General features: G+C 38.5%; 1 protein-coding gene across 4 annotated transcripts in view; it reads right to left on the bottom strand.

The window, feature by feature from the left end:
- AMBRA1 (autophagy and beclin 1 regulator 1) overlaps positions 1-27,139 on the bottom strand; it is a 165,322-nt gene that overhangs the window by 4,732 nt on the left and 133,451 nt on the right. For all 4 annotated transcript variants that reach the window (XM_081315060.1, XM_081315062.1, XM_081315063.1 and 1 more), the window contains 3 exons: positions 20,116-20,255; positions 8,120-8,212; positions 7,307-7,500 (listed from right to left, as the gene is read on the bottom strand). In XM_081315060.1, coding sequence (XP_081171186.1) covers positions 7,307-7,500; positions 8,120-8,212; positions 20,116-20,255 — 427 coding nt within the window. The remainder of the gene's footprint in view (positions 1-7,306; positions 7,501-8,119; positions 8,213-20,115; positions 20,256-27,139) is intronic.

The raw sequence follows: 27,139 nt of genomic DNA, 5'->3' as shown, positions 1-27,139 counted from the left end.
AAATAAATACATAAAATATGTGGGAGTTAAAATAATTAAAGTCAAAGACAAAAAATGCTCACAGACTGTTCCATTGCATACTATGATTAAGGACTAAGAGTTTGACCTCATTAAAGTATTTTATATACCCATTCTGCACTGTTGGAACTCATCACAGTTTCCTTGTTCTTGTACTCTCTGAGTTTTCAAGAATGGAGCAAGAATTAGGTGAATCTGGAGAGGTGAACCTATCACCCTGAAGAACTTCTTGCAAGAGGACAAAATTAAAAAAAAACATAGTATTTCAGTGTTTCTCAACCTGGTAAGATACGTGGACTTTTGTTTTCCTTGTCAATGTTGAAAAAAAAAAAGAAGAAACAGCAATGATTGCCAGCTCATTTGGAAAGTAGGTCAAGTGTCACACAAGTAAAGCTGCCATCTAGTAAGAAAGGTCAGCCCATAAATGAACTGTTCTTGTTTCCCTTCTCTTAAAGTGGATATATATGAGTTATGTTCACTCATTTAATTTTGGCTTTTTACTTGTTTAACCTGTTTAGTCTAGAGAGCCGTGGTGGTGCAGTGGTTAGAATGCAGTACTGCAGGCTAATTAGGCTGCCAGCAGTTTGATTCTCACCACCTCAAAGCCTACTCAGCCTTCCATCATTCTGAGGTTGGTAAAATGAGGACCCAGATTGTTGGGGGTAATATGCTGACTCTCTAAACCTGTTAGGTAAGGCTGTAAATTACTATGGGGTGGTATATACCGTATTTTTCCATCTATAAGACGCACCCTTGTATAATACGCCCCCCCCCCAATTACTGGTACTTCTCGGTACCATCACACAAGGGAGGCAACTTCCTCCAATCAGATGGCACTCTGCGGGCTTAGTCCCACCCGCCCTGTCGGCCATCAATCACTGTACTGAGGCGGCTTCCCGGAGCCTCTTGCAGCTTCAGCCCGAGCTGCGCCGGTGAAAAACGAGTCATAGAAGGTCAGTGATATCCTCCTGCATCAGGTGGCAGGCAGCAGCATGTAAAGAACCCACACAGGCATGCCCTGGGCTGCAGAGGTTACCATTATTTTTTCGTGTATAAGATGCTGCACTAGTATAAGATGCACCTGATTTTTGAACAGGGTGTTTGCAGGAAAAAAAATAGCGTCTTATACATGGAAAAATACGGTAAGTCTAAGTGCTATTTCTATTAACATACTACTACCTAACACTGTTCCTTTTTCTCCAGTGCTATTTCTAGGCTCTCAAAGAATCATGTGATATGGAAAGTCCAGCTCTCCAAGGGCAAAGCAGAGCTAGGAAAAGAACGGCTCATTCAAGCTGCTTTATGAAGAATGAGCAATTAGTGGTCTCGCAATTGTAAGCTGTGGAAGAAAATATCTTTATTCAATGGAACGTGCTGAATTGTTCCACAGAGGATGTAGCAACCACCGGCCACCTGATCCTTATTAAAAATATAAATCTTCCTTCCAGACTTTGTTGAAGCATCAGGTCTCATTACAAAAGAGGAGGAAGTGGCATTAGCTCATCTACAATGCAGAATTCTGAAGCAGTTTTTTGGGGGTTATGTCTGTATAGGAAAACGTACCTTGCACCTTTAAATGCTGCCTAGTGATTCCTCAACCACTCAGAATCCTAAACAAGCTACATGAAAATGCTCTTTTAAAAAAAAAACTTTTAATACTTTTTTAAATCACAATTTTGCCCTGAAATAAACATTAAAAAAGCAACACTAACTCTGAAATGTGAGAATAACCTGTAAGACTTTATAATATTAAATATTTTCAATTACTGAGGTTTTTGGAAGCCCACTTTCAATAATAAAAAATAAGGTTAGTGGTAGTGTAAACCTAAGCAGACAGACTTCAGAATATTGGCTTAGTGGCTTAGAGCCCTGTCTAAGTTCAGCTACAGGCCTAGCTAGTTCAGCACACTATGGGAAGTCACTAAGCAGAATATAATGAAATTTATGTCCTGCAAACTACAGAAGGTCGATTTTAAGATGCTAATCAGTCATAATTGCTAACTAATGCTTTATTGACATCAGTTCTAAATGAGCATGTGCTGAGCTTGAAGCCTCCATTTAGGCAGTCCTTGAGAAGAACATGCTGATACTCTACTCATCTCCCCCACCAAGTTCTTTCATACAAAACATCTGCTTTGCTTCTGTGGTAAGGGCAGAACTCCAGGGCTGGGGTTGTTGCCTAGTCACAGAAGCAGCAGGTGCTGTTTCCACAGCAGCAGGGTTGACTGCTCAGTAATTTATCATGTCAGGAGAGATCTGATTAATAAAGACTAGAAAATGCAAAAGAGCCCAAGTTAGTATTTCTATCAAGGGGCTGATCTTCAGCGTCACTGCTAGACCCACAGACGTTGTTTCCCCACCCTGTTGCTTTCATTTCTCCGTCAATTTCTCAGTGCTTCAGAAACGCATCTCTAAAACAGGCACATTACTATAGAAAAAGAAAGAAAGCAGTTTTGGCATATGATGCCAAATAAAGAATTTGGGGAGCTTAAAAATGAGTATATGTTTTATATCATAAGCTTATTTCAGCAAACACATCAATGATCTCCCAGATAATAATAATAAAAAAAATTATAATAAAAATAGTCTTATTTATTTGTACGAATGAGAAAGGATGTTGTGAATAATCCAAAGGGCATAACATTAGGGGATACTGGCTATTTAACTGAAGTCATATGCTACAGATTCCAGAGTTATATCCGGCATTTCTGCAATCAAGGATCCTGGAGCAGATGCCCTTTTCTCATTGCATATCACAACTACCAGGGTTGGTAAAATATGTTAGGCAGATCCTAAAATTGTGAAACACTTAGTAAGTTCCACTATTCTCATAATATTAATTGAATATTAAATTTAACAAAAGTCAGAGAAGGCGAAACTTATAATTTCTGCTTTGCACGTTGTGGGCTTCTAATGCATTCCCTCCCTTCTCAACGAGATACCTTTGTTCTGTGTATTTAGTTGCAACGCATTTAGATATTAGCTGATTTGATGCAAACATATTCTCGGCTGGATGCAGTAGAATAAAAGAATGTCGTATCACAACAGCCTTGCTGCTTTATCATTAAATAAAGCTCAGTTTACTCTTACTAGCATTAGCACAAGAAGTGCAACTTTCTAATGGCATTTTTGTTATTTCAAATAAGCATTTGAACACGGCCAGGACTAACTACACTTTTTTAAAAAAAACCAGAGATGCAGACATTGAGAAAGGAAATTATAATGAAATTATAGCTTGGGAGGAAACCACGATTTGGCACCTATTTATTGAAGCGATATAAATGAGGAAGCAACTCCCATGTTTTTTACTATAATAATGAATTTAATCTAGACCCAAATATATAATAAACAAGTTACTGGGTATTCAGATTTTCTTCCAGTTTGGCTACATTTGTACTATGTACAGAGGCTTGAATACAGTTCATTATCCTGCCTTTATTATCTTTTTATAGATACATACCTACTAATTTTTCCTCCCTCTATTTTCCCCATAACAATAATCCCATGAGGTGAATTGGGCTGGGATAATAAGGGTAAACTGAGCTTTATTTAATGATAAAGCAGCAAGGTTATTGTGATACGACATTCTTTTATTCTATTGCATCCAGCTGAGATGGCTCATAGTCACCCAGCAGAATTTTCATGCCTAAAATGGGGCTAGAACTCGCAGCCTCCAGCTTTCTAGCCTGGTGACAAATCTGGGAAGTATTCTCATGAAACCATTTTGGAATAGCAGAAGCCAGACAGGCAAGTGGAATCTGCATGATTCCACTTAGTGGAATATATCATTTTAGTATATCATCTTAGTATAAGGTGATATACTAACCAATAATGATGGAACATAGATGTTTTTTCACAATTAGAGAGTTTGGCCCAGACTCTGGCCACAACAAAAACTACAGACATTAAAATAGCAAGGTGGTACTATGTCTTTTCTTTTTAATACTGGCATATTTAGTATTGTTGTTCAAAAGTAAATAGGGTTATTCTAAGAAGGCTTCACTATTCTGCTAATGAAATCATATTTCTCTGTTAGTGACCTGAGAGTTTAGCTAGGACTGATAACGATTAATGGATATGTTTCCAACAAATCTCAGTATTTTGCATTACATTTATTTAAATGTACCAAGAAATAAATGCTTCTATCTCCTTTCATTAGAAGGTAAAGTTCAGCTTGATTGCATTTTATATTTTTCAACAGCAAAAGATTTCTGAGCCTAACATTTATTTATGTGATTTTCAGATATTTTTTTAGACTGAAACTTACTTTCCTTTGACTGATGCAATCTTCACAAACAATAATATACAAAAAGCAGCAATGATGAGACTAAAAGGAACTAGAGGGATTCACTGTTAGTAAGTTTATTAACATTATCATCTTTTCAAAAATTCAATGATTTTCAGAAAGGTAATTTTTACACAGCCTGCAAAGATGAAGGATAGACTATATTTAAAAAGGTAAAGGTTCCCCCGCACATGCGTGCTAGTCGTTTCCGACTCTAGGGGCCGGTGCTCATCTCCGTTTCAAAGCCGAAGAGCCAGCGCTTGTCCGAGGACGTCTCCGTGGTCATGTGGCCGGCATGGCTAGATGCCAAAGGCGCACGGAACGCTGTTACCTTCCCACCGTAGTGGTCCCTATTTTTCTACTTGCATTTTTACGTGCTTTCGAACTGCTAGGTTGGCAAAAGCTGGGACGAGTAACAGGCGCTCACTCTGTTACGCGGCACTCGGGATTCGACCCGCCAAACTGCCAACCTTCTGATAGACAAGCTCAGCGTCCTAACCCACTGCGTCCCTAGACTATATTTACTAACAGACAAAAGTTTGGGGAGATTTACTGAGGATTATTTTCAGATTTTTCCATAAGACACACATTCTTTGGTCCATTGTAACAAAGCAGAAAACACCATTTTCAGGGCTACTGATACTACTGTTTCATAATTATTTGTACCATGAAATACTAATTAATTCACAAACTTTGCTGGGGAAATACTAAAAAGTGTTGTTTCTGCTTATTTTCAACATTCCAGAATTTCAAAATCTTCATACAGTATTTGTAGAAGAATTGGGATATCAACTTAACTTCAACTATATTACTGAATCCATAGAAAATGCTGTTTCCCTATAATAGTAATGGTTAAGCCTAACTTTATAACCTGTCTTGCCTTGTAACTGACCTGATTTGCTGAATTTCTGGTGAAAAAGTCAGTGGTAAAAAAAAGTGCTTTTCTCTAGTTTTTTTTAGAACAAGTTAGAAAAAAATCCATCTCAGTTAGAACTCACATCTTGTTTTCCTACACTAGGTAGAATCACATTAAGAGGAAAAAACAATTTAACGTGAGCAGTTTTCCATACTTTGTAAACCCTAGATCACAGGTCTGCAACCCGTGGCTCCGGAGCCGCATGCGGCTCTTTCAGCCGTCTCCTGCGGCTCCCAGTCCTCTGCCATGTGCAGTCCAAAAAAAAAAAAAAAAAGTGGGACTAAAAAAGTTCAACCAATCAATTCAAATATTCAGGGTAGGTGCATATCTCGCCTTGGCTCCACTCTTCAGTCAAACCCTGTTCTGCACATGTGCGCATGTACGCGCATGCGCACACATTTTTTTCGGCTCCCAGTTTTTCCTTTTGTGAGGGAACCGGTTCCGAGTGGCTCTTTCACTGTTTCAGGTTGCTGGCCCCTGCCCTAGATGCTAGTTGAGATTGCTCAGAATTCAGGAACCCAAATTCTTAACTCCTTTTAGGTTAATGAATTTAGGTGAAAAGTAAAGCCCATTTCCTAACAGTAAGTTGAGCCTGGTTAAAGGAATTACCAACATTCAGGTCTTAAGATTTTAATTGCTTTAAATCCTCTATACGAGCTTTATCAGTTTTAACCCTCTTGTCTTACTTAGAAGCAAACCTTGGAAAGGTAGATTGGAGACAAGAAAAGCATGGTGCTAATTCCTCAGTATTGTGGCCAACTAAAATGCAGCTTGTTTTCCAAATCCCCAGTTCTACATTTTGATACACTTTCTACTTATATATTTATTATGCAGTTTCCCAGTGTGTGCTCATTTCCAAATATTTTCTGTATCCATTATTTACTTTTATACATTCTAGATATATAAACTCTAATATATATTGTGCTAATAAGTTACAGTAGGTCACTGTAATTCAATGGATATACAGTATTGCAAACTAAGTATAACTGATAATAATCTTAATTTTTTTTCATATGCTCAGCATGACTCATTTTAAGAACAGATAGCAGATCATAGTTTCCTAAAGAAACTTCCTTTAAGTATCCTCCTTCCATCATTTGTTTTCCTCCTTGTTTAATTGTCAGATTTTCTTCTTTTAAAATTATCTTAACTATGAGTAAAAATCGGTGCATTTGAGACATGAGGCTGGCTACTGGGATTTAAAATGATTTACATGTATAACAGTACATCATCAGTATTTTGTTTTTGTAAATAACCACATTTTATCACCACACCCAACTCTAGCAAACTTAAGTTTAATACAAGTAATTAAATCAAGCCACTTTCTTGGCTTCTATATATTATACAAAGCTCAACTGTTTTCCTATGCGACAGTTATATTAATTATAATTACAGCAAGGACATAATGTTAAATTGGCTGTTTACCTTTGAACTCAATGGAACAACTAAAGGTCATTATTTAAATTCAGGTTATATTGTTATTTTGGAAACTAACAGTAGAATGACTGACCTGGGCATAAGTCAGAACATCTGCTAATAAAAATAAAAAACAGCTGCAGGGAAAAAAGTTGAATGAAGCCATGTATAAACAATACACTGCTGTTGATCAATATTTGTCTTCCATTTCTATCAAGTCAAGCCCCCAGTATTGGTTAATTTATCCAGTCTATAGTATTTAAGATCACTTTTGTATGAGTTAAATTTATTTAACCATCGCAAGAGCATACTTCACATAGAGGCAGGTTTTTTTTCTTTACTAGATTCTTTTGTTTTTAATTTTTTTTTCCACACTTGAGAAGCAGCAATAATCCACCGGTGTTAGGAAAAAAAAATATTTTAGAAGCAAACTTACATCTCAGGATACACGAGAGATATAAAGGGCAATAGCAGAACAAACAATATCCTTTTATTTTCTAAAAATGGAAGAAACGAACAAGCACATGTATAGCTAAAGTTATTAACTGAAGATGATGCAACTGCTGTGTTTAGGCTCATTCTGTTTGTAAAAATAATGTCCCTGGTTTTCTTAAGTAACGTCCAGAATAATACATATTTGGTCCTGTCAATATTTCCCCAGTATCTCTTACCTTCGGTAACCCCTGAACTAAGGCTTCCTGGTTCCTGAACTTCTCTCTCAGTTTGCGTTTCTGCATTCTGTAGCTGAGGGGCCAGAGTCTGTGTGCCCTGCGAAGTCACAGAGGTGGTTGGGTTCCGTGGCTGCAGACCAATGGCATTCATTAAGCCCAAATCCCGGTCTGTCCTCCAGGTGGCTCTGCTGGTTCTGAAGAGATGCACAATAGAATATATTTAGGAACTAAAGAGCAAATACAGAAATGCTTGTATGCCCCTGAAACACCCAGTCATTCCTTATGGTTTCAACAGGCATCCATTAAGAATTTTAATGAAAAAAATGATCTAGAAGGTAGTCAAAATTTGACAAGTTAGTTGGCTTATTTATATTATGTTTTCACATCTGATTTTGACTAAGGTGATAATCCTGGTCCTACAGTTAGAAACAGTGTTGGATTCCCATAATTGTTTTAAGGTTGGAACTAGACCGTTACTTTTGTAGTACTTTTCTAAGGTTTTCAGTTCCCGTAAGCTTAATGTTTCCAACTGACTTAGGAAGGTCCGGTATTAACAGCTGGAAGGACTGTGGTTGACAGATTTATCTGAACATTTCACTTTGCATTAGTGAGATAACCAAGTATAAGTAGTGATATTATGCCATCTGGAGTAGAATCCAAGTGCCATGGGGGAAAATTAGTTTTAAAATTTTAGAGCGGCCATCATAACACACAAGGGTAAGCAATACAATTACATCCAGACCTTGACGACAACAACAATACACATATTTCTATGTATGACTGGTTGCCTCCAAACACATTCTCCAGACTCACCCCGGGCGTTCAGTGCTTCTGCTGCTGGAATGCACTGTGAGGACAGTTTCATTCAGCTGGTCCCAGTAGTATTCTACACCAGAGTTTAACGCCCTGCCATCCAAAAGCAATAAGTCAAGAGATAAGTGAAACCTGCCTGGTCCATATTAATAAGATTATAATTCCCAAATTTCACTTTTCAAAATAACATTCAAAATCTGCAACGGGTAATATCAATTGTTGCTGTGGAAACATTACAAGGATTTCATTTTCTGTCCAGTCTTAAGATATAAACTAAAAAGCCCGCAATCCCTAAAGAATCCAATCTGAAATGTAAATTTAATTCTAAAATTGTTACAGGTGCTTTGCACTGTACTAAATCTTGATATATACATAGGTATGACTTTTTCTTACCTTCAATTTAAAGTATTTCTAGTGTATACCAAACTTAAAAAGATACAAGAACTTTATTTCACAAATATAGCACTGAATATATATTCTTGACAGTAGCCAATATAAACATAGGCTATTTTTATGACCTAGCCCAGTGGTTCTCTATCTGTGATCCATGGACCTCTGGAGGGATGCGATGTTGTCACAGAGGGTCCGTGAAGACCTAATGCAGTCTAATGCTTTCAATCTTGAGTTAGGTCTTGGTGGTCTGTGGTGATTATTCATGGCCACAAAAGATATTTAAAGGGGGTCCATGGTGAAGAAAAAGCTGAGAACCACTGACCTAGCCAGGGGGCCCCAACCCACGGGGCACAGCCCACTACCAGGACTTGGCCCATTCGGAAGTGGGCCACATGAGTGCAAAACAGCTCCACTTTGCGAGCACCCGCTTGCGCTCTCATGTGAAGCTCCATTTGTGTGAGCGGCAGGCTCCCATGCCTGCCATTTGCACAAATGAAGCTGCACATGCTTGTGCACGCACCTACCACTCACAAAGAACAATTCCCTCTCCCCCCCCCCAGAGCATTGAAAAGGGGTTGTGGATGGGTATTCCAGCATGACAATGACCCAAAATACACGGCCAAGGCAACAAAGGAGTGGCTCAAGAACAAGCACATTAAGGTTCTGGAGTGGCCTAGTCAGTCTCCAGACCTTAATCCCATAGAAAATCTGTGGAAGGAGCTGAAGGTTCGAGCTAGCAAACGTCAGCCTCAAAACCTTAATGATTTGGAGAGGATCTGCAAAGAGCAGTGGGACAAAATCACTCCTGAGATGTGTGCAAACCTGGTGGCCAACTACAAGGAACGTCTGACCTCTGTGACTGCCAAGAAGGGTTTTGCCACCAAGTACTAAGTCATGTTTTGCAAAGGGGTCAAATACTTATTTCACTCATTAAAATGCAAATCAATTTATAACTTTTTTGAAATGCGTTTTTCTGGATTTTTTGTTGTTATTCTGTCTCTCACTGTTAAAATAAACATACCATTAAAATTGCAGAGTGATCATTTCTTTGTCAGTGGGAAAACGTACAAAATTAGCAGGGGATCAAATATTTTTTTCCCTCACTGTATATGTATGTGTGTATGTGTACACACACACACACACACACATACATGGATGAATAGATAGATAGATAGATAGATAGATAGATAGATAGATAGATAGATAGATAGATAGATAGATATGTATGGAGAGAGATAACATACACACACACACATAAAAATATCAATCACTGTCCATTTTGAACACATAGCGGAAAGAGGAAACCTGAGAGTTCACAAGTTGATGCTATATGGAACAAAACTGTGGCTGAATTTGGATGTTTTGGATGTTCTGCTTTGGATACCCCGAAGCCTCCTCCCAGAAGGTAACAAGGAAAACAGGTTGTGAAGAGGATGTGTAGCATACTTTCATAACTCTGAACATCTATTTGATGTCAACAAAACATACGTAACATAGAATATACGAACTTCAAAGATTATGGCATTTCATCATTAATGGGATAGATATTTCAGTACCTAAGCCTAAATTTTGTGTGTCCTGGTCTCAAACTGAAGGCATCCAAGTTGACCTTTCCCCAAATAACTACTATTTTTCCTTCTATTGTCCCCACAACAACAATTCTGTGAGGTGAGTTGGACTGAGAGTGTATGACTGGCCCAAAGTTACTCAGCTGGCTTTCACAGCTTAAGAAAAATTTCAGAAGTATAGTATATTGAAATTTGTATCATGTTACGATATTACAAGCATGTAACACTACAGAATAAATGAAGTATGCAAACGGTATGTAGACTGTCATGTGATTTCATACAAGTATTAATTCTGTTCCAGACAAAGAACAAAGAGCAATTTAGCCATAAAACAGTTTAGCAACTGTGTGAGGGGCTGTGATATGACATTTAAAATTGTCCTACAACATAATACTTAGAATATCAAAAGTGTTTTAAAATATTCCCTTAAACAAGTCCAAGTTTAGTGATAACTCTAAGCCTTCCATCTCTAATTTGGAACTCCTGTTTTGTAAAATAGCTGGCATATTCACAGCCATAATACAACAATTTGAAAATTGAGGTGATTTGGCAGGATTTTATGAAGTGCTTTGCCAGCTCTCAGGAATGTCTAAGTATGTTGCAAATTAAAATATCTGAATATATACTAAACCGTATATTGTCAAAAATCACCACCAGTCAATTGCAAAGGACAGCTTTACTTGGAATAGCTTATATCCTGCAATGATACCTTTAACACCATCAAACAAGACCATCTGTCCATCCAAGGTCTTTGAGAAGGACTTGTAGGTGGATAAAATTATCAAATGAATATCTGGCTAATTGCAAAGCAAACCATACTATATTAAAAATCTATATGGTGAGAGTCACGCGAAGAATAAGATGGGCGGTGTTCTTAATAAAAGTATTCTTCATAAAAAGGTACCAAGAGTATCTTAGTTGATAGTTTCCATGCCTTTAACTGAATTTAGATTTTCCAGTAAGAACAAAAGAGAAGTTGCCAATAACTAAAGTAAAACTAACAGATGTGGATGGAAAAAGGAGCCAAAACATTCTTATTTTAGTCGGCTTTCAGCTCATGGCATGAAAATTTAAACTTTAATATCTGTTAACAGCGATCAAACCGGTCAGTCCTAGAGGAGATCAACCCTGACTGCTCTTTAGAAGGCCAGATCCTGAAGCTAAAACTCAAATACTTTGGCCACCTAATGAGAAGGAAGGACTCACTGGAGAAGAGCCTAATGCTGGGAAAGATCGAGGGCAATAGAAGAAGGGGACGACAGAGAATGAGGAGGCTGGATGGAGTCACTGAAGCAGTAGGCGTGAACTTAAATGGACTCCAGAAGATGGTAGAGAACAGGATGGTGGAGGACAGGAGGGCCTGGAGGAATGTTGTCCATAGGGTCGCGATGGGTCGGACACGACTTCGCAGCTAACAACAACAAACAGTCTGAAGCAAGGGGTAATGAAAACCAAATCAAAGAAATCCTATAGTCTTTGCTCCCAGGATTTTTATCAGATGGTTAGGAAGAAGGTTGCTAGTACCAACCTTTACAGAATTTTAAGTCATGGGTCCCAACCATCTGAAGGACTGTTCAGAAGCTCATTCGGTACTCCGGATTATCCTCAGAATCCTCCTCTGGGCGCTCTTTCATGCTATGGTGGGATAAGAAGCTACTTGGGATACCCTTCGGCCACTAACAGCAGAATGCCCTCCACAGTGAGGGCATTCCGCTGTTTTCCACTTAGGGAATTCTTGGCACCCACTTGGTTTTATTTCAAGTGTCAGGCAAATACATTTTTTTGTTTCCTGTGTCTTTTAATATATTAAGACTTTAAATTTATAAGCTGAATGAAATCATTTAATTTTTCTGTTATGTTTGCCTTGCTAACGATTGTATTTTACTTATTGTTATTTCAATTTTTAAAAAAAGAAAAGAATTTAAACGTTTTAAAAGTGTGATCTTAATGCTTTGCAAGTAAGCCCAGAAAAATCAGTTTCGAAGAGCAACATGTTAATTTTTAAAATAAAAAAAAACCACTGAATTTCATAGTCTTTCTGATTTTGCCTCTCCGTGCCTTTACCTATTGGTAAAGTGATCGCAGGGATAATGGATTCCTAGGGATTTTCTGTCTGGTATGGTTAACACTCCTGCTGAAACTCTAGGTACACCCGCTCTATTTAGCTGCACACTAAATTTGCACTACGTGTTGTCCAAGGCTTGGAGTCTCAGTGAGGACTGAGAGTGATTATTAACACATTAAAATCATTCTCACACCCTGCAAAGGAAAACTGATAAGTGCTGCATAAAGTAACGGGGAGAGGGCTGTCTTTGTTACTGATGTTCTTCTACCAGAACCGACATAAAATAAGACCTTTGTGGCATTTGATAATCTACCCATATTCTTATTAATATTGGCCAGGAACACAGGATTATAGTTGTTCATATTGTGACAATTTATGACATGATCTGTAGCCAGATGCTTCTAAACAATGAATATGGCTAGTGCTATATTCTGGGGTTTTCCCCCTATACATTCTTTGCTTACTGTCAAAGCTTTCAGATTTTTCCGGCAATTTCAGATGCCAAGGAAGGCAATTTTTCTTTAAAACCTCACTCAAATTAATTGCGTGCTTGTAGAGTACAGAGTCAGACAGCTATTTACTTCTAACAGATAGAGAAGGATTAAGAAGGAACTTTATTTACTTGGAAGAATTTTCACTTTAAGTATATAAATTGTCATAAAAAAAGCCAGAACTCTTATATGAATGTTGGTTTAATCATCCTAGAGCAGAGGTGCCAAACATGTGACGTCACATGACGTGTTGCGACGTATCGTGACTTTTTTCCCATTGCCGGCAATGGGGTGGGCGGGGTTTTGGCATGACGCATCCGGTCAGCGGGCTGGCAGTTTGACACCCCTGTCCTAGAGCAAAATATTATTCCTCAAAACCAAAAATTCTAAATATCCAGAATAAATCCATTACTGCTCATCTACATTTTTTCAGTCATTCTTGGATATATTGAATAGCAAGGTAAGAATTATGACTCCAGGGATTGTTCAAGATGTTTCCTTCAAGAAAGATGAAGCTGTTGTTGCTTTGCACTATCATATACACAACCCGTTCATTTTCAGCTGTATTCTATATGTGCAACTCTCACACTGTTGGTAAAAGCCTCAGCTTAATAATATCAGGTAATATGTTTTGTTTCAGGTACCAGTGGAGATTCCAATCAGAATTATGCATAAAACCAATAGGAAACAAAGTTTTCTGCTCCGTGGGTACCAAATATTTGATCTCCATTGAAGTAGGGAGAAACCATCAGAATAAAGAAAAACAGGTTACTGTATAGACATGAGTTAATAAAAATGGAGCCTTCACTTTCCTCATCCCAGGAAGACATTGTTTTATGACATATATACGAGCTGAAGCACAAGGAGAAAGAAAATTCTGCAGCTTTGCTAATTTCTTTTTTTCAGTGATGATATCAATACTGTTGAGATAATTGATGCAGTAGTAATTCACTGCCTAAATATTCCTAAAGCAAATAAAAAAATATAACTGAGTGGACTCTGTTCAAACTCCTGCTGTTTAAGAAGCTGAAAATGATAGGTTTGCACAAGCATATGTGACCTGTGACATTTTATAACCGTCTTAAGAACAAAATATTGCTTCTGCTGCAAAGTAGGCATTCTGCGTAAAGTGTAATAGCGTGAATAAAGGCTCAGATTAGAAAATTAAATCGTTAAAGTTAAAGATGATTTTTAAGAGAATATTAATTGCTGTAGCCTAGAGATAAAAAAAATTTGGAAGTATGAAATGGAGGATGTCCTTCTCCCCCCCACCCCCCGCATTTATTCAAAACCCACACAAACACTTGGGAGGGGAATTAGCACTATTGAAACATCTAAGGGAAATACGTTATTGTAGGAATGTAAAATGTATTGTGTTTATAATAGGTTTCCTCATAAAATTCTTTTATGTTAAATTCGGTGTGATTAACACTTGACTTAAAAGTGAGTGGAGTGAAAGTTTTCTCACAAAAAATAATAAATTCATTTATAATTTACATAACATACTAATGTAATTAAAGATTTAAAATATATTCAGTTCAGAGTGTTTACAGCTGTGTAAGAAAATATAGCATGCTTTCTTTGATTGCCTCAGTCCTCTTTATTTTTGTAGTAGAGGAGACACATTTCAAGGCTTGGAAAAGACGATCCTTCCTAGTCCAAAGTGCCAGGTCTGTCTGGTCCATCTCTGGACCAAAACACGTGTCTTTTGGACAGAAGCGTAGGGAAAGAAGAAAAAGGCAAGGCCCTTAAAGGTGGCAGCTAAGAGAAAGTAGAGGACACTAAACTGCTGGGAGGGAAGATGGGAGTTGGTAGGAGAGGGGTAGGGTAACATTTAATTTTAACTGAATTATAAATTTAAGATCTCTATTTATTGTTTTAATGTTTTATATGGCACATTTATTGAATGAGTGTAAGCGGCCTAGAGTCGCCTTTGGTGAGATGGGCAGCATATAAGTTTATTAAATACATACATACATACATACATACATAATGCATGAATAAATGAATATAAAATAAAATAAACATGGCCTTGCCCTACTTAACTTCTAAGAGCCCTCCAGACTATGTCTCAGTTAAAATCCAGAACAATCAAAAGCTTCTCAGTTTCAGTTGAGTCAGGCTGAGATTTCCCAAAGGTTCTGGCTAAACATCTCAAACACAGTATGTTTGATTCATGGTTAGAACGGAATCATGTTTTTAATTTAGTACTCTTACTAATATATGTTAAATATTTATTTACTTTTCTCTAATACGTGTGGTTCATAACGACCCCATCAAATGACTCTATGTTATTCTAAGGCAGGGGTGTCAAACTCAATTTCATTGAGGGCCGCATCAGCATTGCGGTTGCCCTCAGGGGGCCGGGTGGGTATGGCCAGGGTGGGCGTGGCCTACTGGGTGGGCATGGCTACAGTGCGTATGGCCTACTGGGTGGGTGGGGCCAGCTCTACATCATTCGCATCAAGGGTGCCTATGGGGGCCTGGGCAGGAGTGGGACAGATCTGAGGGTCTCTGGCAGAAGGAGGGTCTCTGGGCCAGGGCCAAGGCAGTGGGGGCCGTTCCCTCACTGTTTCCAGGACGGCTTCGCGGGCCGCATAAAACCACTTCACGGGCCGGATCCGGCCCCCGGGCCTTGTGCTTGACATGTCTGTTCTAAGGCGATTATTAGTGTTTCAAAATGTTTGAATCAGTATTCCAAGTTCAAAGTTATGAAACATGGCACCGAATGTGGGTAAACAACTTTGACAGAATTCCTAGAAGAATTTTAAGAATCAAGAATCAATTGCCTAATTGATAAGTATTTAGAAAAACATGTAACGTATGCTGCATCAGCCAAAGATATGTTTTCCTGAGGCTTAATGCAGGTGAAAGTTTATCCCCAAAATAATTGTTCCTGAAGGAAGAGAACCGCTTTGGGGGAAACTCATTTCGGTAGTGAAACAAAGATAAGAATCTGGGAGAATTCTTTTTTAAATGAAACCTGGGCTAGGATGAGGGAAATCTAACTGAGATTATGGCAGGAAGGAAGTATGGTAACTGGGGATTAATTAACATGTCCAGATAAGAACAATGGAGGTTAGTTACATAGTTTGTGCCTACCCTTCCTGCTGCTATACACCTCACTCAGAGTAATTGCAGGTTACTCTCTCATCTGCTGGTACTGTTGTTAAAAAAAAAAGCCAGGTCAATGAGCATTACAATGCCAACCTGATGTGCTTACAATTAAAATGGGGACTGGGAAATTAGGAGTTGGGTATGTCCGCCTAGTGCTTGACTCTGCTCCAGATTAGATAAGAAAGGGAAGTTGCTACAGTCTGCAGGAAATTTCTTTGCCATTCTAGCTTTCTGTGTAACTAAAATCCATAGTGGAGTAAATATTTATGACAGATTTAGGGATTTTGTTGGTGTACTTTCCACATAAACGCCCAGTTGTTCTTTTGTCTGAACTGATAAACAAGGACCCAAATTCTGGGCTGAGAATTCACTGAACAATTGTTCTGAGTTATTTAAGCATCCATACTAAAACCATCCATGGTTAGAGCAGCCTAAAACTTCATAGCCACCACGAACAACATGAGGTTATCCAGACTAGCCCAAAACATGTAGCTAGTCACACTCTGGATTTTGTGTTCCTTCATGGTTTACTTAGCAAAGCATATTCAGTTCCCTGAGATAACTATAAACTGAGTAAATGAAATTACTTTGAAACTTATTGGAATATAAGGGAAAAACAGAAACACAAGGTGTTTGAGAAGCAAGCCATTCCCATTTCCACCTTTTATCCCTCAAAACCAGACATCTCAATCACCTTTCCACCATAAGCCCTCGGGGAAAAAACATTGAAAAGGATTGGAATCTTCCAGTACTATCCACCTCCAGCTGATTGGGGGAACCTGTGATCTTGGGAAAATTGCCCTCCCCCATTTTAACATCTAAAATAAAAATAAATCATGAGCAGCTTCTATATGTGGTTATTAAAGTACCAATATACCCAGCTACTTAAGATAACAAGTTGCTTAGCATATAAAGTATGTGACTGCTCTTCAATTTACTAAAATTATTTTAAATGTATGTCAGTTTAAGAGTTTTACACACAATATCTCTCACACTTGTCCAGGTATTCTACAGTGAACGCCTGAACTTTCTAGCTGCAAGCAAGCTGCATCATATGAATCAATGCTTTAACATATCTCAAAGGCAGAGGAAGAAGCTTGTAAAGATAAGTCAGATACTTAGTGTACTAGAAGGCACAGTCATTAAACAAAATTCTCCTTAATTTGATAAAAACATACTAAATTGCAAAAAATGTAAAAACAAAGCTTTTAAAAATAATATATACATATGCCTGACTCTATCTTCAGAAAAGTATGTTGTAAAGGTCTCAATAAAATCTTTAATCTTAACAAAGGTAATTCTGTTTTGGATGACGATATTATAATTTGGGGGGGGGCTTATTGCTCCAATAATTACAAATAAGTTCCACAATAATATCTGCTTTAGGTCTTCTACAGCCAAAAAATAAATAAAAAATCCTGTGTTTTCGGTAAAACTAACAAATCTGTTATGGCAGAGGTGTAAAACTTGCAACGTCACATGACGTGTCGTGACATATCATGACTTTTTTTCCATTGGGCTGGCAATGGGGTGCGTGCGGTTTTGGCATGACGCATCCAGCCCTTGGGCCGGCAGTTTGACACCCTTGGATTATGGCATTAGTTCACAGATGGTATCTGTATGAACTTTAAGTCAGAGAACTAATCCAAGAGTAGAGATCAATACAATCCTATCTGTCTTCTCTTCTCTAAGCCTCCTGAGCCAAGACTGATTTTTCTTAAAAGGAAAATGATGCACTAGGGGCTCTCTTGCTGGGAGGCATCTCTTCTACCGATTGAAGAGTCTGGCAAAGGAACTGGGTCAGCCTCCAGAAATACACGATAAGGCTGAAGCCACATAGCTAGCAGGACTAAAAACTTTATTTAAAAAAGTGCCTCACGGAAGGCGAAAGTGCTTCGCAGAAACCACAAATACGTTATAATGTATTTTAATAGATTAATTAATGGTTACACCAAACTATAAAGCTTTAGGTCTGCATATTAGGATTGTTCTTTGCTGAAGTTATTACACATTGGGAAATCTGGCACTGACAAAAATGTGTTGCTTTCAGATTAATAATTGCTATTCCTCCCAATGGGTTTATTCAGCCGTAAATTTTGTGCACATCTATGTATAACTGGAAAAATCAGTTTAGACTTTTATTGCAAAGCATATTTCAGCTGGAATGGAAAGTAAATCTGTAAATACAGCAAGGAAGTGGCTGGAACCAAGGGGTGGGATTTCACTAGTGGGCATCCTAATTTTTTTGAAGATACCAACCAGTTACCGTATTTTCCGGCGTATAAGACGACTTTTGAACCCCTGAAAATCTTCTCAAAAGTTGGGGGGTCGTCTTATACGCCCAGTCGCCTTATACGCCGGAAAATCAGTGGGTGGCGTCTGGCGGGAGCTGGCAGGGCAGTCCTGCGCACGCGCGCACTCCCCGGCTGCTCCTTAGCAGCTGGGGAGTGCGCGCGTGCGCAGGACTGCCCTGCCGACTCTCGTCCGACGCTCTTCGCTCTTGAGGCAGCTGCTGCCTCAAGAGGGAAGAGCGTGGAGCCGGCAGGGAAGTCCTGCGTGCGCGTGCGTTTGCAGGACTTCCCTGCCGGCTCGCTCTTCCCTAAGAGCGTCGGACGGGAGCCGGCAGGGAAGTCCTGCTCCCGTCCGATGCTGCACTTCCGCCGGGCGGTGCTGGCCGAGACGAGCCAGCAGGCAGCCGCCGTGAGCGCGGCGCTGAGGGGCAGCAGCCCCACGCGCAACAGCAGCCGCCGGCTCAGCAACAGGTCCGAGCGCAGGAGCCGCACCGCCAGGCTGCCCAGGAAAAGCAGCCACACCGAGAGGCTGCACGCCCAGTCCAGCTCCATGAGGGGCAGGGTGGGAAGCCGGTCGGGAAGAGGGACCGGGAGCCCGGGCCGAGCACGCCTCGGCCGACGGTGAGAGGGAAGCGGCACATGAAAAAGAGGCTGCGGGCGGAGCTGCCCCGCCCTGCGCCGAATGGGAGAAGTTCAAGGCCTGGGGGGGGAAAGCAGGAGGGGCGCCGGCCGTGGCGGGTGGCGGCTGCCCTCTGGCGCTGCCTGCCGCCCGGGAAACGCTGCGTCTCGGGGGCCAGCAGAAGTGCGGGAGCAGTGGGAGGGCCGGCGGGGCCAGTCGGGCCTTCGCCTCCTCTGCGACGGACAGGGAGGGCAGGGCATGTAAGTATTTTCCGGCGTATAAGACAAAAAACCTTGAAAAACTTCTTAAACGTAGGGGGTCGTCTTATACGCCGGGTCGTCTTATACGCCGGAAAATACGGTATGTAGAAGAAATAATTAAACAATCTTATTAACAACCAAAGCCTAAATTTTAGTCTTATGTTTTGTCTAGGATGTGTTAATAATATTCTTTTATTCTCAACTATTCTTTATCCACTGCTCCAGAGAATACACTCCCTTCTGGAACTGTTTTTGCTTTATAAATTTTTAAAAGTATTGATTCTGTCTTCTGGTCAGCTTCATTCCTTTTTTTTATTGATACATGTTGCTTTTTAGAAACATTATTAATTATGTCATAGACCTGCTATGGAATTGGGTGGCCTCAACACCGAAATAATAAATAAAATAAAAAGTGGTAAGACTAAGAGGTGAAGCTGTCTTTCTGTTACTGTGCTGTTAGAGATGTTTTTACTGAGTTATGCCTAGCTCTTTCAGTATAGCTGGGATTCAGCAATATATATAGAAAGCCACAGTTTTCCTACTTCTACCAAAGTTTCTAATTTTTACCAGAAGTTAGAAAACCAGTATAAAGGATTGAAGCAACAGAAGACTTGAATCGTGGCATATTCCAACTGAAAATGTCAACCGAATCCTCAATAAAAACACAGGCGAGGAGAAGGGAGGAAATTGGCTGGCTCCACAGTATTATGAGTCAGACTTGTATCTTTGATTTTAATTATTCTTATTCAATATATATTTCTACCACAAAGCAATGGAAAATGATGTGCCTCATTTTTGTGCTATAAAAGAGGGGGGGGGGGAAATGAACTATAGGGTCTCGGATTCTATCCTGAACTTCAGTAACATCCAGAAGAAACATCTATATTATGTTTTTATTACTTCTAGAATTCAGAATCTCTGAAATGAGGCTCTTCCTTTTCCTTGCAACAATGACACAGATTTGGTGAGCAAAGTTACTCAGATTTTCCTCTCTTTTTACAATCTCCAAATACACTTCCAGCCCATTTAGCTGTAGTAATAATTTAGGTAAAAAAATCCAATAGAATTTCATCATAAAAAAGATTAACTCTTAAAATTCCAAACAAATTACTGAAACTAAACAAATGCTTAAAAGGTTTCTAATAAAACCAAAGTTTATTATAATTTTCAAGTTTTAAATCATGCCACTTACTCTGGTCGGCAAATCACCAGATCCCCTTTATTAGTGCCGTAAGCTAATCCTAAACCTGGCTCAGGTAACCAGCGAGCAGAATTTATGCTGACGTGTCTCCTTTGATCGGCAGGCATTGGGTACAAGACATTGAACACTCTCTAAAACAAGAGAAACAAAATAGAATTAATAATAGTTCAAACAAGCAAAACTAAGTTTGGAAGAAGATCAAACTACTTTTTTTACATCCTGCAAATAAAATAAGTAATATGAATCAAGAAAGTGAAAAATTTAGTATCAATCAGCCTCAACATTAAAAAAAAAACTAGATAGCATTCTTTTCAGCAAAGCAACTCCAAGTATTAACAAGCTGTCTTGGCACTGTGTAATTTATCACTGGGTTGGACATCGGAATTTTATTTAGCCTTTCTATAAACCTTGGCAAATATCACAAACACAAAGATGCATACATCAGTAAAATATAGATGCTGCAGTTCTCTATTGCAGAAAAACACAAAACTATTATGTAGCAAAGTTGAAATATCAGACAATGTTGTAAACCAGAATTTAAAAAGGGAGAATGGAATAGGGAGAAGGAATCAAGCTTACTAAATATGTATGTATAAGTCATGTGATTTCTTAATTTATTGACTCTTACTTCTTTCTCCTCTGATCATTTAAGGATATGAGGATATTTTTGATGCATGAAGGTCAGCAGTTTAGTGGGTCGAATCCTGAGTGCTGCGTAACAGAGTGAGCACCTGTTACTCGTCCCAGCTTCTGCCAACCTAGCAGTTCGAAAGCATGTAAAAATGCAAGTAGAAAAATAGGGACCACTATGGTGGGAAGGTAACAGTGTTCCGTGCGCCTTTGGTGTCTAGTCATGCTGGCCACATGACCATGGAGATGTCCTCGGGCAAGCGCTGGCTCTTCGGTTTTGAAACGGAGATGAGCACCGGCCCCTAGAGTTGGAAACGACTAGCATGCATGTGTGGGGGAACCTTTACCTTATGTGTGCACACATTATTATTGGCCCAATCAATCCATAACAGGGGAAAAATTGTCTTCCTTCAAAGTTATGTACTGTAAGTGTAATCTACCAGTCCAGAGCAGGCTGGGAGATAAACGGGAGTTTTTTGTCTTTACAGTCTAGGGCTGAGATGATTGGCCCAAGTTGTTTGACTAGCTTTTATACCTAGAACCTAGCTCTTCCTACTCCTAGTCCAGTATCTTACACACTACATCAAAGTGGCTCTAGTGTGCTTGTGTATATGTGTGTGTATTAAAAAGACAGTGAATAATGATAGAAGTTAATAATGATATATCAATAAACTTTCACATCAAGAAAAGGAATATTAATGGAATACATAATGACTTTGTCCACTTTAAAATAACATATAAATAATTTTGGGGGGCATTTTATCTTCCCCAAAAATAAGTGGCATTTGGAGAACTTCAGCGTAAACCAAGACCGTCAACTCTTTGGTGTTATCATTAATACCTACATAATTTCAGCCTACCCGTCCTATTCTCTTGACTGTGTAATAAAGAATCCAATATACACTGATTGTATCTGTTGCCATGGAGATTATGGTATGCACTCCAGTTTAATGGGGCTATGATAACGAGAAGCCTTTTATAAGAGCAAAGTAGCGTTTATTCAGAAAAATAAGCATTGTTTTGAGATATAAGAGAAAAAAAGAATGCACTAGGGGATAATAATGCAAACTTGCTTCATGAATAAACAATTTCTCTCAGGCAACTGCTTCTTGCCAAGAAATGTGGCTGGAAATGACTCCTTGGATCTAGCAATTGCTATACCACACTTACTGTTCATTTCCATTGGGAAATTTTAACCTGTCTGCATCTATCACAAGAACTCAACTTTCTTCACAAACATCAATTAATTGTCTATGAGAGCATAGCTCCATATGGCCTAAATCATCCATGCCAGGGATGCTTAATATTGTGAATTACAGGAAGGAGGATGGTTCCTACCACCATGGTGGACAACCCTCCATACAGGATTAGGGGAGAATCTCAACTCTACTGCATTGTTTTGAGGAGAGAATTTCTCCTCCTATTCCTAATCTTTCCAGAAAAACAAAAACAAATCCAAAATTAATTTCCCCTGATGTATCTATCATTATCAGATAAATAGAAACAAAAATCTAACTTCTCTTTTTAATATATTTGATGTGAGAATAAAGATGGCATGAGTACATTTTTAAAAGATTTTTTTTAAAAAAACAGCTTTATTGGAATAAAATAGAGAACAACTGTTCAATGATGGGGTGTATTTGTTTAATTCCCACTATACAAATACTCCAAGTAGGATTAAGGAAAAAGGGTTGATTTAGGATGTATCAATCCATACTTACAGTACAGAAAACATTTCCTCTCTTATTCTATAGGAAATTTTCTGTCAAATATCACATCACCAAATGATATCCTAATTTCATATCCTTGTCAACTTACCTTGTCAGACTAACAGTAATTGCAACATAAGCAGTCTTCTTGGCAGAGAACTGACTTGTTCCTCACAAGAACTCTGCTGTAGGTCACAGAGATTACTTTTGTACAGAGTGTTCCTGAGTGAGGTCTTCAGTATTTTGCCTATCTTGCTAAGATGAGTTTAACCCATCAGGAAAACCACAATGTTTCCTATTGACTTTCTAAAACTAAAAATGAATTTCACTCCTTTTTTCCCCAGGATCTGCTCTTACACCTTTATTTTTCTTCCAAATCTATGAAGTCTAAAACTCTCAAATACTGCTTTTTAAATTCAATATTTTTAGATGGTAATTGCACACCATGACACTTGTGTTGCTTACTTGGCTATTTATTAACTTGAACTTTTTCTTTAGCCTTTAAGCCACCTAAGATACCATTGACCTGTGGGAGACAAATAATAGTCTAACTTTTCCATGTGGTTCTGAAAAGTTTATTAGACAGAACAGACAAAATAAAACGGTCTGATGGTCCTGAGGGGGAAGGAGACAGATAGAAAAAATCAGATTGTTGCCTTTTCCCTGGTATGCTACAGGCTTTCTATTCTCTCCATTTCTTTTAACACCTATATAAAATCACTAGGAGAGAACATCCCAATATGCTGATAACACCCAGTTATACATCTCCTCCTGGGACATAACACACACTGCAGCAGAAATACAGTAATTGGAAACAAAGGATCTGAATGGGGAAGAATAGATTCCCTGCAAGAAAGAATGGCTATAGGTTTCTGGATCTAATGATTCCAGGCCAATCTTATTTTTTTAACTCTAACAAAGTCATGCTCTCCCATTCAGAGATGGGTTGCAGTTTTGGAATCATCAAATACTTACAGCTCCTGCTTGACTAGCAGGTGGCAGTTGTGACAAGAAGTGTTTATAATGCATAGCTTATATCTAATGCGTTAATTATGGCCATTCCCGGATAACAGGAGCCCCTATTCTGATATCTTGGTCACTTCACATTTAGATTACCATAATGCACTCTAAATGGGAGTGCTCTTGAAGAGCCTTCAGAAACTACGATGACAAAATACAACAGCCTGAGCAATGATGGAGGTATCCCAATATACTGGATTAACTCTGTTGCTTTGGGAGCTGCATTGGTTACTGGTTTGCTTACAGATGATCCATGGTGCTGGTTGTCACTTTAAGGTCTTACATGGCTCTGCATCGAGTTATTGAGAGACCTATATCTGCCTGCCCATCTGATCAGATCAAATATTGTCAACTCCTTTCAGGTCTTGTCCTTATGAAACTGTCACATATACTTTGGAATTCCCTCCCCTGAGCTACTCTTTTCCCCCCTGGTTTCAGTAAAGCAGCCAAAACCTGGTTGTTTCATCTAGCACAGGAGATGGTATGCTGTGACTCACAAGTGAAGCACATGACCTTGTATTTCCTGATTTACAAATGTTGATTTTAATCTTTGTTTATATTGAGGGCTTTTATGACTTTGCAACCCCATCAGATGGGAAAGACAATGAAGATGTAACATTAGAGCACAAAGATTTTTATTTCCTGCAGTATACAACTCCGATAGTATTCACACAAATTGTCATTTTATGCTAAATCTGTGACTGATTACTGAAAAAACCTTCTTCTTGCTTTTTGGTTGATAAAGATGATAAAGACAAGTTAGCTAATAGCAGAGTAACTGGCCACTGATGTTCCCTCAAATACTTTAGGCTGCTATTATTCAAATTTGCCCATTATTTATGGATTCATTGTTGTTTGGATCATTGTTGTTTGGTAAAAGCACATTTCACCTTCTTGTATATCGAAGAAGCCAAAAACTGCCCATTTAAAGAGATGTCGGAAAAAGTGCTAGTTTTAATTTTTGCACTGACTAAATATATCAGTAACCAGAAATTACAGGAATAGTTAGCTGCTTCTTTCCAATACATGACTGACATTACTATTTCTTATTTCCAACTTATTCTGAAACATGACAACAATATAAAGGCACAGTTCTTGGGGCCCTTTGAAGCTTGGGATAACAGCCTCCCTCCTTTAATTTTACAGGTTATTTTCCTAACAAAATATCTCCCCAATGCCTTTTAAAGTGTTAAATCTTGTCTGCAAATTGAATAGTTTCATATACAGATAGAAAAAAATAACTTACAACAGTGTTATTTCATATTCTTGCTGTATTTCAGCTCATAAATGTATAAATTTAAGTCCATTCTCATCTGCACTGATTCCAAAGCAAATGAGCATAGTCAAACTAGCTCTTAGTATTGTTGCTCCAAACCAGAATTAATAACTGAAAATAATGTTGAAGCAGCAAGACATTTAATGAAAACTAATCACTGAATCGTGGAATGAGTATGTAGTAAGCCTCTACCACATGTACAACATAATTTGGCTATGTACTGTTTTTAACAGTTAACTCAGTGCACAGGAGTTAAAACAGACTCTTCTTGATATTGGCATTAATGAGGACAAGATAAACCTGTTGTCAGCAACCTGAAAGAATTCCACATCAGATCCTATAGAGTTGAAGGAGAATTATAGATAATAAAGAAATAGGAAAAACAAAACCTAGCAGTTGGAGGATGACTATAGGGATAGTGTAATGTAACAAAAAGAAGTGGATATAAAGGGAAAGAAGCTGAGAATGGAACAACTACAATGATTCTTATATGTGCGATATGATGTTAAAATTAGTTAGTGTTTTATCCACAGGTTTGATATGAGATTCACTGAGTATTTATTTAAAAAAAAACCTCTTAATATGATTAAAAGTATCAACAATATGGAATATTAAGTTGGCTGACCTTTTTATTGTAAGAAATTGAAGCTAAATATAAACAAAAATAATATTTTGTAAGAGTAATGGGTGCTGGCCATTCAAAAAGCTTTCTTATCCAGTTCTGATGTACAGAACACTTTAAATCAGTTGAAGAAATATAAATGGAGTAACCGTTTCTTGATTTTTCCAGGAGCTATACATGCTTTTGATTTTACAATTTGCCAGTTCTTAAGCTGGAAAGCACCTTTCAGATATGTTGACCTATAACCTCCATAATCTCTAACCAATGCAGCTAACAGTTGTACTCTCTGGAGCCAATAACACTATTGGACATGTAAAGAAAATTGTTGTAATGTGTCACCAACCTAAACAGGAAGGCTAATGAACTGAGATTCTAGGTTTTTCAAAATAAGCATAAGTCCCAGTGAGAGTTACATTGTGCAACTCTCAAAAAGCAGTTAATTTTCTTCTAACTAGCAGCTGATAGTTGACAGTCACTTAAAAGCATATTCTACATAATTATCTGGCCTGTTCCTGAGAAGGGATATAAGATCATTCTTACTAGAACACTTTCCCAGATTGCTTAATGTGAGAGTCAATAGATGGCAGATAAGCAATGAATGACAATTTACAAATCAACCACTCAGAAATGACAATGCTTAGTTTAGCTGCTCTCTAAGCCTACCTTTAAAATATACTTAAGCAGCTATTTAATACTGCCATGGAGAAATTGTTTCAATCATGCATAAACAACACAATATAGTTTCTGTATCTGTATCTTTCCTGGGAGCTTTCAGGGAAGGTGGACCGTACACATTATTTCTCTTAACACTTACAAATGTACCTTCCTGTTATTACTTAGCGTCAAGCCTTGAATAACTCCTAAAGCCTTGTATAGAGTCATCTAAACCAGGGTTCCCCAACCCCCGGTCCATGGATCGGCACCAGTAGGAGGAATGCCACAAACCGGGCCACGCAAACAAGCAAAGCCCCATCTGTGGGATGCAGGCAGCACATGAAACCATGCCCCTCTCTCCATGGAACCAGTCCCTGGTGCCCAAAAGGTTCGGGGGGCCGCTGATCTAAACTGCAACAGTCTGAGGTGAGGTTCTTGAAAACTGCATCTCAATCCTAGAATCATAGAATTGGAAAGACCTTTTGAAGATATCATGTATCTGGATACATGGATTTCAATTCCAAGACACTGCAACGTAGAAAAGTCCTAATTAAAATCTGCTTGAAAATTGAGCAATATAATGAACTGCTGAACTGCATTGGAAGGAAATATTTTTTGCCAGTGTTTACTGACATTATTTTTGTCTTAACATTTAACATTATCCCACAGTTGTTGCTTTCACAATGAGTTCTAAATCTACAGTACTTTTAGTTAACAACGTAGCGTCTTTTTAAAATGTTAATGTCTGATTTTGATTCTAGCTACCATCTCTTCCAGTTTTGCCATTCTTCTAATATATTTGGGGTACAAGTTACCTAGAAATGGGAACAATATTATATTATCTCACACTATCATAAGCAATAGTTTCCCAAATTCAGTTCTTAAAGAAGAAGTCCTCAAAAGTCCTCAGATGTTTTGACAAATATATGGATTTTAATATACCATGTTCTGACATGGTCTACATAAAGAATGGCCTGCTCCATTCAATAAAGCAAAAGTAACCCTCTTTATTTGTTTTCTTGCTGATTCCATTATGCATTTTTTGTTAGCTCTCTGATCTTGTGAGGTCTATTTGGAATTTCTCTCTCCAAGTATAGAATGTCC

The sequence above is a fragment of the Vipera berus genome (genome assembly GCF_964194415.1).
Source record: "Vipera berus genome assembly, chromosome: 1".
Classification (NCBI taxonomy): domain Eukaryota; kingdom Metazoa; phylum Chordata; class Lepidosauria; order Squamata; family Viperidae; genus Vipera; species Vipera berus.
This window is presented reverse-complemented; position numbering and strand designations above follow the sequence as displayed.